At 33.9% G+C, this 14453-nt stretch overlaps 2 protein-coding genes across 6 annotated transcripts in view; one reads left to right on the forward strand and one right to left on the reverse strand.

The window, feature by feature from the left end:
* Positions 1-1196: 1196 nt before the first annotated feature.
* The window catches only part of LOC115877880 (cyclic GMP-AMP synthase-like), a 139906-nt gene continuing 126649 nt past the window's right edge, over positions 1197-14453 (forward strand). For all 3 annotated transcript variants that reach the window (XM_030894230.1, XM_030894234.1, XM_030894233.1), the window contains exon 1: positions 1197-1260. The gene's annotated coding sequence lies outside the window, so the exon portion shown is untranslated. The remainder of the gene's footprint in view (positions 1261-14453) is intronic.
* LOC115877879 overlaps positions 1317-14453 on the reverse strand; it is a 46362-nt gene continuing 33225 nt past the window's right edge. For all 3 annotated transcript variants that reach the window (XM_030894227.1, XM_030894229.1, XM_030894228.1), the window contains exons 3-6: positions 9602-9839; positions 2040-2220; positions 1641-1746; positions 1317-1518 (exon numbers count right to left, since the gene is read on the reverse strand). In XM_030894227.1, the coding sequence (XP_030750087.1) occupies positions 1358-1518; positions 1641-1746; positions 2040-2220; positions 9602-9839 (686 nt within the window). In that variant the 3' untranslated portion in view covers positions 1317-1357. The remainder of the gene's footprint in view (positions 1519-1640; positions 1747-2039; positions 2221-9601; positions 9840-14453) is intronic.

Below are 14453 nucleotides of genomic sequence, written 5' to 3' on the forward strand. Positions count from 1 at the left end.
GGTACTATGATGTAAATATTATATTTAAAGCCATATTTCTTTTGTTTTCTTAAATACATTATGTCTTTTTAAAGCTGCAACTTATTATAACCAGGGTTCGGAAAACTACATGTTACTTTTAAAAACTACATAAACTACATTACATGTAGTTAATGTAGTTTATGTAGAGGATGTAGTTTACGTAACCTATGTATGTAACTTTCAAATGTCAAAGGTTTGAGGTGAGGTTATAATAAGTTGAAGCTTTAAAAACACATAATGTATTTAAGAAAACAGAAGAAATATGGCTTTAAATATAATATTTACATCATATTATCTCTATTACACCTCATACAAAGGAAAATTATTCATAATATCAATACATAGTTTATTAACGTAGTTTTCATGTAGTTAATGAACGGGAAAAGACGTAGTTTTTGAAGAACTTCCGAACCCTGATTATAACCTCCCCTCAAACCTTTGACATTTAAAAGTTGCATACATAGGTTACATAAACTACACCCTCTACATAAACTACATTAACTACATGTAATGTAGTTTATGTAGTTTTTAAAAGTAACATGTAGTTTTCCGAACCCTGTGACAGAACAGTTGTATAGCCGGATAGCCCTGGCAGCTGTGGCCCAAAAACAAAACAATCAATAACAGTTTCATATATATTGATATAATATACAAAGATCATATATAATATTCCTAATATGGAATATGGAATATGGGAAATAGAAATAGAAATAATCAATCTATGGAAATAAAATATTTAAAAATATATACTTTGTCTCTAATTTTGTGCAATCATGTAAATAATTTTCTCTAATGTACTGTATGCAAAAATAATTAAAAATACCTTACAATGTAACAATTAATAACATTAATAAATTGATGTGAAATCAAAATTGTTTTCTTTCCTTTTTTAAACATTTAGGTTAGAAGTGCAATTTAATTATTAAAGTTCTCTGTGATTTACTTTTTTATTACGTGTCTTTATTTAGAAATATAATTAAGTAAATATTTTAATACAAGTACACCAGGTGAGTTTAAATAAGTTACTTAAATCATGGAGAAAGGATATGAAACAATGCAATTGTTAAAATTGAAAGCATATTATAACAACAGGTTTTAAATATAAAATAAGATTAGAAGATTACATATTTCTCTTTATCGTATTCTTGATAACGATAAGGGATTCCCAGTTTATGAAATCATTCACCGGTTTTAGTAAATTCAGTTCAGTTTTTTTGGCCGTCAGAAAACAATCATCTTGTAAGTACATACACCTACATATACCTATCTACTTTTTAAAAATAAAATAAGGTACATTTTGGACCACTTCTTTTATTTTTATTTTACAAATGGAGAGCTATTCAATACTTTTTTGTTGATCGATAGATTCAGCCCTTTCTAAGGGTGGTGCGTTAACCAGTAATGCCATTTCTTCTACTAATGATGTCTTACGTCTCATTCTGTATTCAGTGGGCGTGAGCAATCCTCTTAAAATAGTATCGTAACTTACATTAATACCTAAAAAAGATTGTTTATAATTTTATCTGCATATTTTTGTTTTTATGATAAGATATATACTGCACTGCATAACTGGAAATACTTATAGCCAGAGATTATAGCTAAAAAGTAATAATTATTACCTTTTTCCGTCATCTTGCAATACATAGCCCAACATTGTTTTTCATTTGGAGTGTCTGGTGGTAAATCTTCAATATTTTTCTCGTTTTCTAATAGATCCTCCTTTTTCTGAAATTGTGTAATTCTAATTTAATCAGGTTTTCACATGGATTTGACATGGTGTGGTAAAATACAATTTTATACATTTTTTTAATATCAAACAAGCTTTAGACTATGACAGATAACTAATTCTGGATAATTAATTACAATAAGTATTCCTTAAAGAACTATTATATCAAGATCGAAACCTAGCTTTATTATAAAACTGTTTGATCACAATGTTAATTATCAATATTGTAGAAACTTTAAGAAACAAAATTTTGAATAGAAAGTAGATCAAAAGCGAAAATTGAATTTGTTACCTGATCGTCTGTCGTAATTAAAATAATATTTTCTTCTAAATTTAATTTCATGGATTCTTCCAAGGTTGTCTCGTTGGAGTTTTCGGTAGTTTTCGTCTGGATATCAACCGAAAAAGTTGCAGAGGTTTGTATTTCTGCGCTGTTTCGCGATCTGGGAAATTCGGAAGTCCTTTGCCATAAGCTGTAAAAAATGTTTAAATAAATTAGTTCTTCCTAAAGAAATACGAGATATTAAAATATATACTGTGTAAATTTAATTTTATTTATAAAATTAAATTTACACAATTACAATATACGGGGTCTCACTTCTATACAATAACAATATTAAATATTACAATATATTATTGCCTTCGCAAGGTACGGACGTTATTTTTTTGGCTGTACTTAAACTGCCGTTAAACGGTAGCTTACTAAAATGCCGTTAATAGGTATGACGTCGTTGATTAGACGCACTTGACGGTTTTATGAAATATAGGAATTTTATAAGGACTAACCAACGCTATCCACCCCACCAAATAACCAACTTAACCAACGCAACTAACCTTGACACTTGTAAAAAAATATAAAAAACAAATATAAATTAGTAAAATCCAACCAACCCCACCAAATAACCAACTAAACAATGAATTAACACCCTTCAAATAACCACGCTAACCTACCCGCATAATAACTAAACCAATCCAACCAAATAGAGTGAAACCATGAAACCAATGCAATAAGATCACGCTATAAGCAAAAAAAAATAAAAAAGTCTTGGTCCAGCGTGATATTTGAACCACGGACCTTTCGCTCATGAAGCAATAGCCTCAGTCATGGAGCCACAGGTGCTCTTGCAAAAAGCCTATCGCCAGGCATTACTTTTCGCCGACATCAACACGTCATAATATCTATTAACGGCATTTTAGTAGGCTACCGTTTAACGGCTGTTTAAGTACATAGTATATTTTTGTTGAGATCCAGGCTAGCGATTTTGTAAACATATTTTCTGTCTAGTGACTCGTCAATCGTATACAAATAGCATAGGCTAGACAGGAAATTTCTTGCTACGGAGCTTACAGAATCCCACCGCAGGTTCCTACGGCGTAAAATACGAAATTGTTGGAAAAACTTTTCGCTGTGAAGAGTAACGTTTCGGCCGTTAGTGCAGGAAATTATATTTTGGCTTAAAATTTGATATTTGTTATAATAATTAAATATATCGTGAAGAATTTTATCTCTTTACCAGCCATACCGCAAAAAACGTTAGTCTGTACCTTATTTTTTGCGTGTTGATTTTTCGACTCGTTTTATTCATACGAGGGCAAATCAAAAACTTTTTGTAAATAATTATTAAAAATGGCTCCTGTTGATAAATGCAAAGTATGCGATGAGAATATTCGAACAAATTCTCCGGCAATAAAATGTAACCACTGTGATTGTTGGATACATAAGAAATGCACAGACCTTACAAATGAGGAGTTTACAAAATTGGCCTCTACGTCTAAGAAACACTCTCATAAATGGGTCTGTTCCATTTGTCTTAGTGCTGAAGTTAGTATTATATCAATGAGCAAGATGTCGAAACAAATAATAAAACCGATATTGACAAAATGGAAGCTCTTTTTTGTAAATACTTCTTGCCATTTAAGATCGAGATTGAAAAGACCCTTACGAACATTAAGAGCAATATTAGTTTGATTTTAGAAGAAAACCAAAGATTAAAAGAGGAAAACCAGCTCATGTGGAAGAAGTTGAATCAACTTGAAAGAGACTACAACAACCATAGTAATGCCCTGTCATCCGAAGGAGTTATCCATAGTTATCAGTGAAATTAATGAGCGAAAGAGAAGAGAGTCGAATGTCATAGCTTTCAATGTTCCTGAATCTCGTAGGCAAACCAAAGAAGAGAGAAATGAGGATGATTACAACTCACTCATTAAGGCCATAAATAACCATGCTCAAATAAATAAGGTTAATATCAAAGTGTTTAGAATCGGAACATATAACAACAATAAAATAAGACCTGTTAAAGTTATACGTAATTCAGCTGAAGATGCACTTACTCTCGTTCGAAGTAAACCTCAATTAGAGAACTACTCAGGCCCCTATTTCAAAACAGATTTAACTAAGATGCAGCAATCAAATCTTAAGAAATTGAGAGAAGACTGAAATATTATGAAGATGAATGGCTGCACAAGTAAAACTATAAGATACATCAACTAGGGTTCCCAACTTGAGCATCGGCGATTCTGGGACATTTATTTTTAAGCTTTTAAATAATTGAAGCAAGACATTAAATATTACAAAATAAAATATATTATGTGTGCAGTACACATTTTTTTAGTTTCCACGTCCCGGCCAAGGCAAAACTTTCGCCGGGGCAAACTTTCTGATTCCTGGTTAATCCCGGCCAAACCGGGACGGTTGGGAACCCTAACATCAACGGAACACCTAAAATAGTAGAAACACAAAAATTTCGGAAGCCAGAGGATTCAGCTCTACGTACCCACAGTTAAGTGTTCGAACAATTTACCAGAATGTGCGTGGACTTAACACTAAACGCATGTGTTCTTGTTGTCTGTTTCCTCGGGGCTCTATGACATTGTTGCGGTTTCGGAGTCACGGATCCAGCCTGGAGTTTCGATAGTGAATCTAAGCGGTATACCGGAAGGATCGGGACTTGGATGCAATGAGTGTGACAAGAGGAGGAGGTGTTATTTTAGTTGTACATTCGAGGTTGCATAACGGGACGTTGAACAATTGGCAAATTTTTCTTGCGACATAGAAACAACTAACACCCACTAGTACCTAAGGATGCAACCCATCCCGCGTTAGATATTAACATCGCTACAGTTTGAATCTAGTATTCTTCCGTGCAAATTACCTGTAAAGCGATATAATTTTTATAAAGTCAATTATTGAATTAATTATGTATTTTTATATGAGATAGGTATTCGATTGTTCTCTTGAGAGGTGCAGAATACAAAATAACTTAAGTTTTTTTATTTAAAATGTGCAACAACTTGATAGAATGTACTTAATTGTTAAACAAAGTAAACTTTGCGGTCCCGATTGCTCATCCTCAACAGTGTGAATTTTATCAGCCATTGGCGACATCAAATCTGCAGCAGAAAGCGCCCATATACCGTTCTTGCTTCCAATGGAACAACATAGCAAATTATAACAGTATTAGTATAGACCTAGTTAATATTGTCTTGTAATTGGATTTTTTTAATCTGTTAGACAATAAACCCATATTATTATTATTATTATTAATATACGGGGTATCTCGTCGCAACTACAATGTTGAAATACAGGGTGTTCCTTAATGACATGCTAATATTTAAGGAGGTGATTCTTGGGTCTATTCTAAGAAAAAAACTTCTTATGAATATATGCCCTAAACATCTCAACTTTTCAGATACAGGGTGGTGAAATTTTCTATTTTTTTTCAAAATATATCTGATGTTATATTTGATACACGTCTTCCATGCATCAAAATGCTTATTTTGATATACAAAAAAAATGTTTTATTTCTTAATTTCCTTCGCGCCGCGCGCCAATGCATAAATTGTTTCACACAACAGTCACCGCATCAGCTTTTCAGCGATGGCCCTGAATTAAAGTCAGTTTACTACTTTAATTTTTTAAGTAAAAACTATGCGTCGGATAAAAAAATCAAAAGATAAAAAATGTTTAAAAATGAATTGAATTTTGTAAATAATTTTTATTTTAAGAGGTCAGTGGTGTACCACTTTTTTCTCCAAAATCCATTCAGGACGGCACTGGTTGAAATAAATAAAATTCTTTGTACACCAAAAAAGCTATTTTGATGCATAGAAGACGTGTATCAAGTTTGAAAGATATCTATAATAAGATCAGAGTTATTATGGAAACCCTATGAAAATACATTTTTTTAGAAAATTTTACTTTCCTGTATCTCAGAAATTAAATTATAATTAAGTAATTAATAAAATAAGGACATACATTCATATGATTTTTTTTCTTCTTAGAATAGATCCAAGAATCGCCCCTTTAAATATTAGCATGCCATTAAGGCATACCCCGTATACTGTATGAAAAACTTTCTTACACAAAAGTTGTCAAGAATTGAGTTCTGAACTTTTCTGCATGGTTAACGAAACGTGGGATCCGGATCAGGAGATCAAATGCAGGATCGAACAAGCAAGATCTACTTTTCTGAGACTGCGAAGATTTCTCACAGATAGGAATTTGAACTTCGGCCTTAGATACAGAATGGTGAAGTGCTATGTCTGGTCCGTTTTGTTATATGGTGTGGAAGTATGGACACTGAAGGTAGCAACAATAAACCGAATTGAAGCCTTCGAAATGTGGACCCTACGACGAATGCTAAGAGTGCCCTGGGTCGACCGTGTTAGGAATGAAGACATTCTCAGAAGAGCTGGTCTGGAACAACGTGAACTCTTCGAAATCATCAAGAAGAGGAAAATAGCCTATTTGGGACACATACTACGTGGAGAACGCTATCACTTTCAGCGTCTGATTCTCCAGGGTAAAATAGAAGGGGGCAAAAGGGGGATAGGACGAAGGAAGCTATCCTGGCTGAAAAATATTCGTCATTTGACAGGCATACAGGACTTCCAAGCACTCCAAGTCGCGGCAGTTAACAGAACCATCTGATGAGGAAGAAAAAGATGAACGCCTACGCAGGAATCTGCACGGCACCTTAAGAAGAAGAAGAGTTCTGAACAAATTTTCATGACAATGTGTCTCTTATTTTTATATAACTATAGATCAAATAAACTTTTAGTCACGTGATTAAGCTTGACCGGCACAGCGTTGCCCGCTTTTACATATTTTCTTTTAATCAAAATATTTTAGGAAACAAAAATAAATTAATTATAAATATATAAACAGTTATTATTTCCAACAAAACTCACCTCCTTAACAGCACTTAAGAGACATAAAGGGACATTACTACCGCTTTCCCGTTCAAAATACTCTAATAAGGTTGCGATGTGTTTTTTGCAACGGCTCTTAAGCTATCTTGTACACTTCGCACTAAAAGAGGTTCTAGAAAGAACAATGTTCGACTGCAAGGTCTGCTAGTAAAAATGTTTAAGCTTAAAGTATCACAACACAATTCATTTAAACAAAAAACTCGTAATAACAAAACTAAAGTGTCAAAACGAATGACACTGTCAGGAAATAAATGTGGTAACTTGACATATTTTACAGCAGAACTACCACCTAAATCACCAGGGGGAAATTTAAATTATAGTTAGTCAGCCCGGCGCCGAATATCTATGGATGGCAACAACGAATTTAAAAATCACGTTTTCGATTACGTATCTAAAAGTTTAATTGGTACCTATCGCTTTATATTATATTATTTTTTTTTCTATTTTTCTCTATAACGGTATGGAAATTGTGCATACTTAATGCATTTTTCTCAAAAAGTTAACAACAAAGTGTTTCCTCTTGTAAAGACGATCCGGAGACATACTGTTGATACTTAATTTATAAATATTTTTTAGTGAAGAATACGGTTCCTGGTACCTCAGAGTGTCAACGCCACAAAGATACGTTTCGTCTACATAGACAAAAAAAAATATCCGAGAAAAAATGGCGGATTTATGCAAACGGCCGTTCCGTGTCTCCGTTACGGGAAACCAGTCGAAAAATTCGATGTCTGCCTCGTCCTCTGAACGACTATTTTACCAAAACCGGAATAAATCATATTTTATCGATGGCGGTGTCATGAGAACTCGCCAAACGGCGTCCTTATTTGGGTTTCGCGCCCTTTAAGCCCTGTAACATTAGATTTTTTCCAACTAAAAAATTAGAGAGTGGGAACTTTTCACTCAGTTAGATTCTATTTGTCAAGTAGATGACAAAATCACAGTCTTGCCCAAGTACCGTATTATAGAAAAAAAAACGGCGTCAAAGGCGGCTGGGGAGTGACAATCGATGACAATTTCAGCCCGGTCATTCTCTAGACATCATTTTTAAACAACCCAACTTAACTATAATTTTACTCAATATAAAAATAAATTACAACTTTCTTAAGGCCAACTGGCAGTAAACGCCGTTAAAAAATAAAGAAGAGTACTGGCGTAACCACCGTAATAACAAGGCCGGACAGCTTATCCGTGACGTCATCAACTGGAGGCCTAAACTTTGATTGCATTTGATACACTTTATACGTATATAATGGATATAAACTTTAATTGCATCGAATTTTTAATAAATAATAATTAAACATAAAATTTGAAAAACATCAGATTGATATCCCATCTCACATTATCCATCGTCATTGTATTTATTTATGCTGTAAGTGTGTTTAAGTTTCTTTTATTTTCTTTTCCAAGTCTATCATTATTTTTTAACAACAGTAGTTTTTTAGACGTATATTTCTAATAGAATTTATGACAATTTTTACAATAACTTAGCATTATAAATAGTACATTGCGGAAATTTTAATAATGGTATTACTTTTAATGTAATCCAAGATATTTTTGATAAAAATATTTTTTTATTGTTAATTTTGAGAAACTCCTCATGGCTTTGCAAGACTTTGTTAAAAATTATATATTCAAATAAAACTATATTAGTTATTTCATCTTTTGGAAAGCCAAGACTGCCTTTAGTAAGGTTTTTTATAAGTGAATTTTGTTCAATATTAGTGTTGTCTGAAAAAATGTTAAATTATTTTTAGGGACATTAATGACTGAATCTTAAGTTTCTTTTCGCCTTCATATTAATGTCGAACACAAATACTGTACTGACTCCCGGCTAACTGTCTATATTTTCCAAACCTACTTTCAAGAGGATCAGTTTGCTAGTTCTCTAGTAAAATATACCTCATGTTTTACTCATTAAAACAATATTTTATTACTTCAAGCTCAACCTGAGTTAATAATTAACTCAACTCAAGTTAATAATTTTAATATTGAACACAGATAAAAGTTAGAAATTTTTTATTATTTTCATCGCATTTTAAAGAATTTAGTAAATAACAAGCATGACTAATAATTTGATCAATATTACTATTATAAGGCATTATACCTTTTAAATTGTATAATTGCACACACTTATAATCACTTTATAGTTTACACCTCTTTTTACAGATTTATAACTTTTTTCACCCTTCTATTATCGATTATAATTACCACGTCCGCACACCTACCGATAAATCGATGACTGTCAATTGCGGCAATACCACTCCGCTACGCGCTACGATAGTCGCCCCCACGCGACGCCACGAAATATATCTGGCGAGTGAAAAAAGGTCCACAATTTGAACTTTTATCGGGTAATTATCAACGCTGCTAAATAGAATTGGGCCTCGAGTTGGTGACGTCACGAGATTTTTACGTCACAGCTGTCCGGCCTTGTTATTACGATGATTACGGTACTGGCCGTGCAAGTAACTGACGTCTAGGGTTTGACCTTGCTAAAATTATCATCGATTGTCATTCTCCAGCCGTCTTTGACGCCGTTTTTTTTTCGATCATATTGGTATGATTTCCGGGCGTACATTTAAATGTATTTCTTAAAAATGACATATACACAAAAGACAGGTTGTTAATAATACTCACTCTGTTTTGGCTTCTTCTGTCTTTGCGCGAAGCAGTCGCCTCTTTGGTACTCTTTCGTCGCTGTGAGGGGAACTAGGGTTGGTACTTCTTTTTTCTTGCGTTTTTGCCGGTCCGTTTTTAGTACTACTGGCGCTGTTGCCGGAACTGGGCGCAAGCGCGCATGCCACTGATCCTCTCCTAGCAGGAAAACTAGCCGAGAAGCTTCTAACCGCGTGAATACTTGATTGTTGAAATGAAACTAGAAAAAATATCCATTATTCAATAATATATTTAATAAAGGTACATTACAATTAAATTATATACACCTAAGAATACACAAGTTATAGAGTTTGTTCATTTTCACAAAGTGGTGGCCCATGGTAAAAAAAACTTAATGTTAAAATTAAGAACAAAGTCCAAACCATGCACTGCCAAAAATTTTTTTTATTAGTGACCTGTTTCGGCAATTCCAGCCATCATCAGACCTTTGTCAAAGACAGTTGTTCATTTGACTTTATATATAAAATTCCTTTATATATAAAATTGAATTTTATATACCGTGCTGGGAACTGTCACTTTTGGGTCGGTATTTACATGTGTCGAAGTAAACTGCATAGGGATCTTATTAAGTCGGAATGAGAGAAATGCGACGGTGTGCTATTGCGGCGTTGCCGGTACGCCTTTACCTATCAAGTAAAGTAAAATCACGATCGCAAACCGCTTATTTTTAAAAGACTTTCGAAAAGATAACTAGATATAATAATTTAATATGTTTCTGAGCATCTGAAATGGAATTACAGGGATTTCGTTAGGGTGTCCATTTTTTATAACGATAAAACGTCAGTAATCGCGATAATTTAAAAACTCAACTTTTTAACACATAACACGCCATAACTTAAGAAACACTTTAGATATTGAAACTTTTTTTTTATTTTGAAGATCGGATCTTTTACAATATGTTTTAATAAGAAAAATGCAAGAGGGTTTTTGGTTTGGTCAAAAAATTTTAACAGCCCATCCATTTATTTTTAGTGCATAGCAATTTTCAGCAATCGTGTAACTTTTTTATTTATAAAGATTTTCACATACTGTGCGAAGAAAATATAGCAGAGGTGTTAAGAAACTTTTTGAAAAAACTACAATCGATTATTTCTAATAGATTTCGAGATATCGACTTTTGAATTCAGACTTCTAATAGATTTCGAATTATTTCTAATAGATTTCGAGATATCGACTTTTGAATTCAGAGTTCTAATAGCGCGACCACTGTCGAACACCAACTCAATTCCACTTATTTTTTACCAAAATTGCAAGTGTTCTAACTTGCACTTAAAAGCTGTCAAGCTATAGGGAAAATTACAACGACTTTTTAATAAATAAACAAATAAAGTATCACGAGACGTAATTAAATCGTGAAGCTGAACGCACGATGTACACCTCTCCCTAGAACTTTAAGTACTGACAGAGGTACTGATTGGGTCGACCTGTCGACTGTGACAAATCTGCTATATATCCCCTTCCACGTCTCTTAGCAATGTGCGCAGTTTCTCGGTTTATTTCATACGTTTGGCAACGTGTTTACTGTTCTCTCTTTATTCAGGACATTATAAACGCATTGTGCTCTTCTTACAAAAGGAAATCTCGACCCAAGACTAACCTTTGCCAGCCATTAGTATAAAGTCAAACGAACAACTGTCTTTTTTTTGACAAAGGTCTGATGATGGTTGGAATTGCCGAAACCGGTCACTAATAAAGAATTTTTTTGACAGTGGTTTGGACTTTTCTTGATTTCAACATTAAGTTTTTTAAAATACACATTCCAGGGATCTCGTAAAACAGACTGAATCCTACGTCATGTTTCGCAATATAAAGAAAACCTGAGTCATTTTCGAAGATATTTGGGAATTTTCCCGGCTACGTTTTTATTTTTTCTAACCATATATTTGTAAAGATTATTCCCATTACTACTTCTTACATTGTCTTTGTTTATTAGGTCAGGTTTTTTTGCTTATCAGAGCTATCAATACCTTAATATCCGCTTATTAAGAAAGACAAAACCAAAAGGTCTTGGCCAGAAGAAAGAGTCTGTCATGAGCCATGTAGTTATAAGAAAACTGAAAAGGTATTGATCAGAAGATAGAAGATGTCTATAATAAACAATGCAATTATGGAAAACCAAAGTAGTTTTGTCCGGAAGAAAGGAAGTGTCTATATTTGTAAAGACACATTCCCATTATTACTTTTTACATTGTTTTTGTTTATTAGGTCAGGTTTTTTTGCTTATCAGAGCTATCAATACCTTAATATCCGCTTATTAAGAAAGACAAAACCAAAAGGTCTTGGCCAGAAGAAAGAGTCTGTCATGAGCCATGTAGTTATAAGAAAACTGAAAAGGTTTTGATCAGAAGATAGAAGGTGTGTATCATAAACAATGCAATTATGGAAAACCGAAGTAGTTTTGTCCGGAAAAAAGAAAGTGTCTATCATCAACCACGCAGTTAGGGAAAATATTATTTTGGGGAGACTAAAAGTCCACCAGAAGTTAGACTTAAAGAACAATTTGTCGACGCAATAAAAAAAATATAAATCTACAGATGATATAACTATGTATTAATTTTATAGGAGTTTATTATTATATTGCTTTATAAATTAAAACATATACATATGCTCGCTCTCCTTCTTAATGTCACTTCTATGTCTCCCGGACGAAAATTCGTGACAGCAATAAAGGCAATTTAGTTTTATTGACATGATCGCTACGTGAACTAGATTTATGTGCCGATAAAATTGAGTTTTTTTTCGATATACCGTTTTGATAAAAATAGGCCGTTCGCCATATAGCCATCGAACGATTTTCGGTTATTACCGTTATTTAATATATTAGGCAACTGCGATATCGCTGAGTATGTCTGTGGAAATTTTATTAATCTAAATAAAATTTCCTGTTACTATTTATAAGAACGGCTGGACCGATTTTAATGATGTCTGACTTGTTGGATTTGTCTCCACCCCGAATAGCAGAATAACCATTAAAATATCGGAAAAATTCACGAATGAAAATCACACAGAAAATTAATTAACTCCGCCATCTTCCGTAATTGACAGCTCACGTCACGCACCTTTATATTGCAGTAATTGAGGTCCATTGCAGATCAGTGATAGTAAACATTATACCGAGTAATTCTAATTCGACCCTCACTAAAAATAGGAGGATAGGAGGTACGAGGATGGTTAAATAGGATCAAAGTTGTGCATTAATGTGCCTAATAATATGCTGTTTAGAAACATTTAAAATTCCGAGTAGTGCCGGAGAGATGCGAAATAAAAACGAAAATTGTTGATTTCGATTTTTTTTTCTGACGTTATTTGACAAGGTATCTTAAAACTAAAAGAATATTTTCATTTTCATTGCCACTTTTTTCCCACTACACAACAGTGGTTTCAGATTTGTCGTCCGACGTTTCATCTTCTGACCTCCAATCAATTATTAGGACTGCAGTTTACCTCCTGCAGTTTTTGACAACCTAATTTGAAGAATACTTCAATAATTTACTTCTGACACATTTTAGGTAGGTTAGGTTACTGGCGTATGAGATCCTGTTTGATCCCCCACTCGGAGGCCTTGTAGCCATTGCGAAGCCCCTGTTATTATTGTACCAAACCTTCCTCTCATTCTTTCTTTGCGTTAAACCACTTCCAGCTCTTTGCAAAGTTCCCGATGTCGCTTATGTTGGCTTCTCTGGTCTTCTTCTGCTTCTTCTGGTCCCTCCAAAAAACGTGCCTCAAAGTTTTGTAGCGTCGGCTTTGCAGTGCTGGCACACTTTAACAGGTACTGGTTCCAGCACGACAGAGCCCCTCACACAACACCTCCAACACAGTTTCGAGCTATTGGAAGAAGGGATATAACTAGAGCTCTCAATAGTTAAATCGACAAGATTTTCTAATTCGCCCTGTATTTCCGAAAATTAGGAGGGATAGAACAAATATGTATGCAGCTTTTTAGTTTTATAAAAAGTAGGACATTAATATGATTTGGTGTGGTTTTAATGGCCGCACTTCGTACCTCGACTCATAAACGAGAAACCCCATGATGATATTGCGCAGGTTGGTCACTACGTCACAGGTGATAAACGGCACCATTGGTCGGCAAGTTCCGCGCGCCAATTTCAAATTGTCAAACAGATGACACAATTAATGTCAGAATAATTTTTCAAATGTCAAGCACGATGATTTGACATAACTTTTAGGGTTATGTCCTAATTCTTCCCTATTTTAGGTCTTTTTTTATTAGTGGCAATTGCACAAGAAGGATATTTTTTTGTATGGCGTATGACGTCACAGGTGGTATGCGCAAACTTAACGAAATTGTGGCCGCTATCGATCATACCTTGTTTTCTTTGTACCATAGAGAAACCCTGTCAAACACACAAAAATAGTACACTCTGTAACCGGGTGGCCAACTAAGAATGGAGACGCCGGTTGTACCTCAGAAACTACTTATCGTATAATTTTGGGAAAAAAAAATCTAATAAGTAAATCGACCAAGAGAAATCGCTTTCTTTCAAGTTCGAAAAATGCCCGCTAGGGGGCGTTTCTCTAATAGCCAACCAGAAAACAGGGTTTTTCTCAAAAATATGCAGGTGAACAAGTATTTTAAATATTACTATTGTAATCAACAAGAAATTTGTAATTTTTTGATATAGAGTGTTTTGCTCTATCTCTTAAAATAAAGTGGTGGGGGAGGGTTAAACATGCTTTTATTAAAATAAGAATAACTCTGGTTTAGGTTACCCGGTTTAAACAAACTAGGGCTCGTTTAAAAGAGCTTTTCTTTCTTAATGATCTCCAGTATAAATTTTGTGTCCACAATTTT

Source organism: Sitophilus oryzae, unplaced genomic scaffold, assembly GCF_002938485.1.
Source record: "Sitophilus oryzae breed Bouriz unplaced genomic scaffold, Soryzae_2.0 scaffold_1499_pilon_pilon, whole genome shotgun sequence".
Taxonomy (NCBI): domain Eukaryota; kingdom Metazoa; phylum Arthropoda; class Insecta; order Coleoptera; family Curculionidae; genus Sitophilus; species Sitophilus oryzae.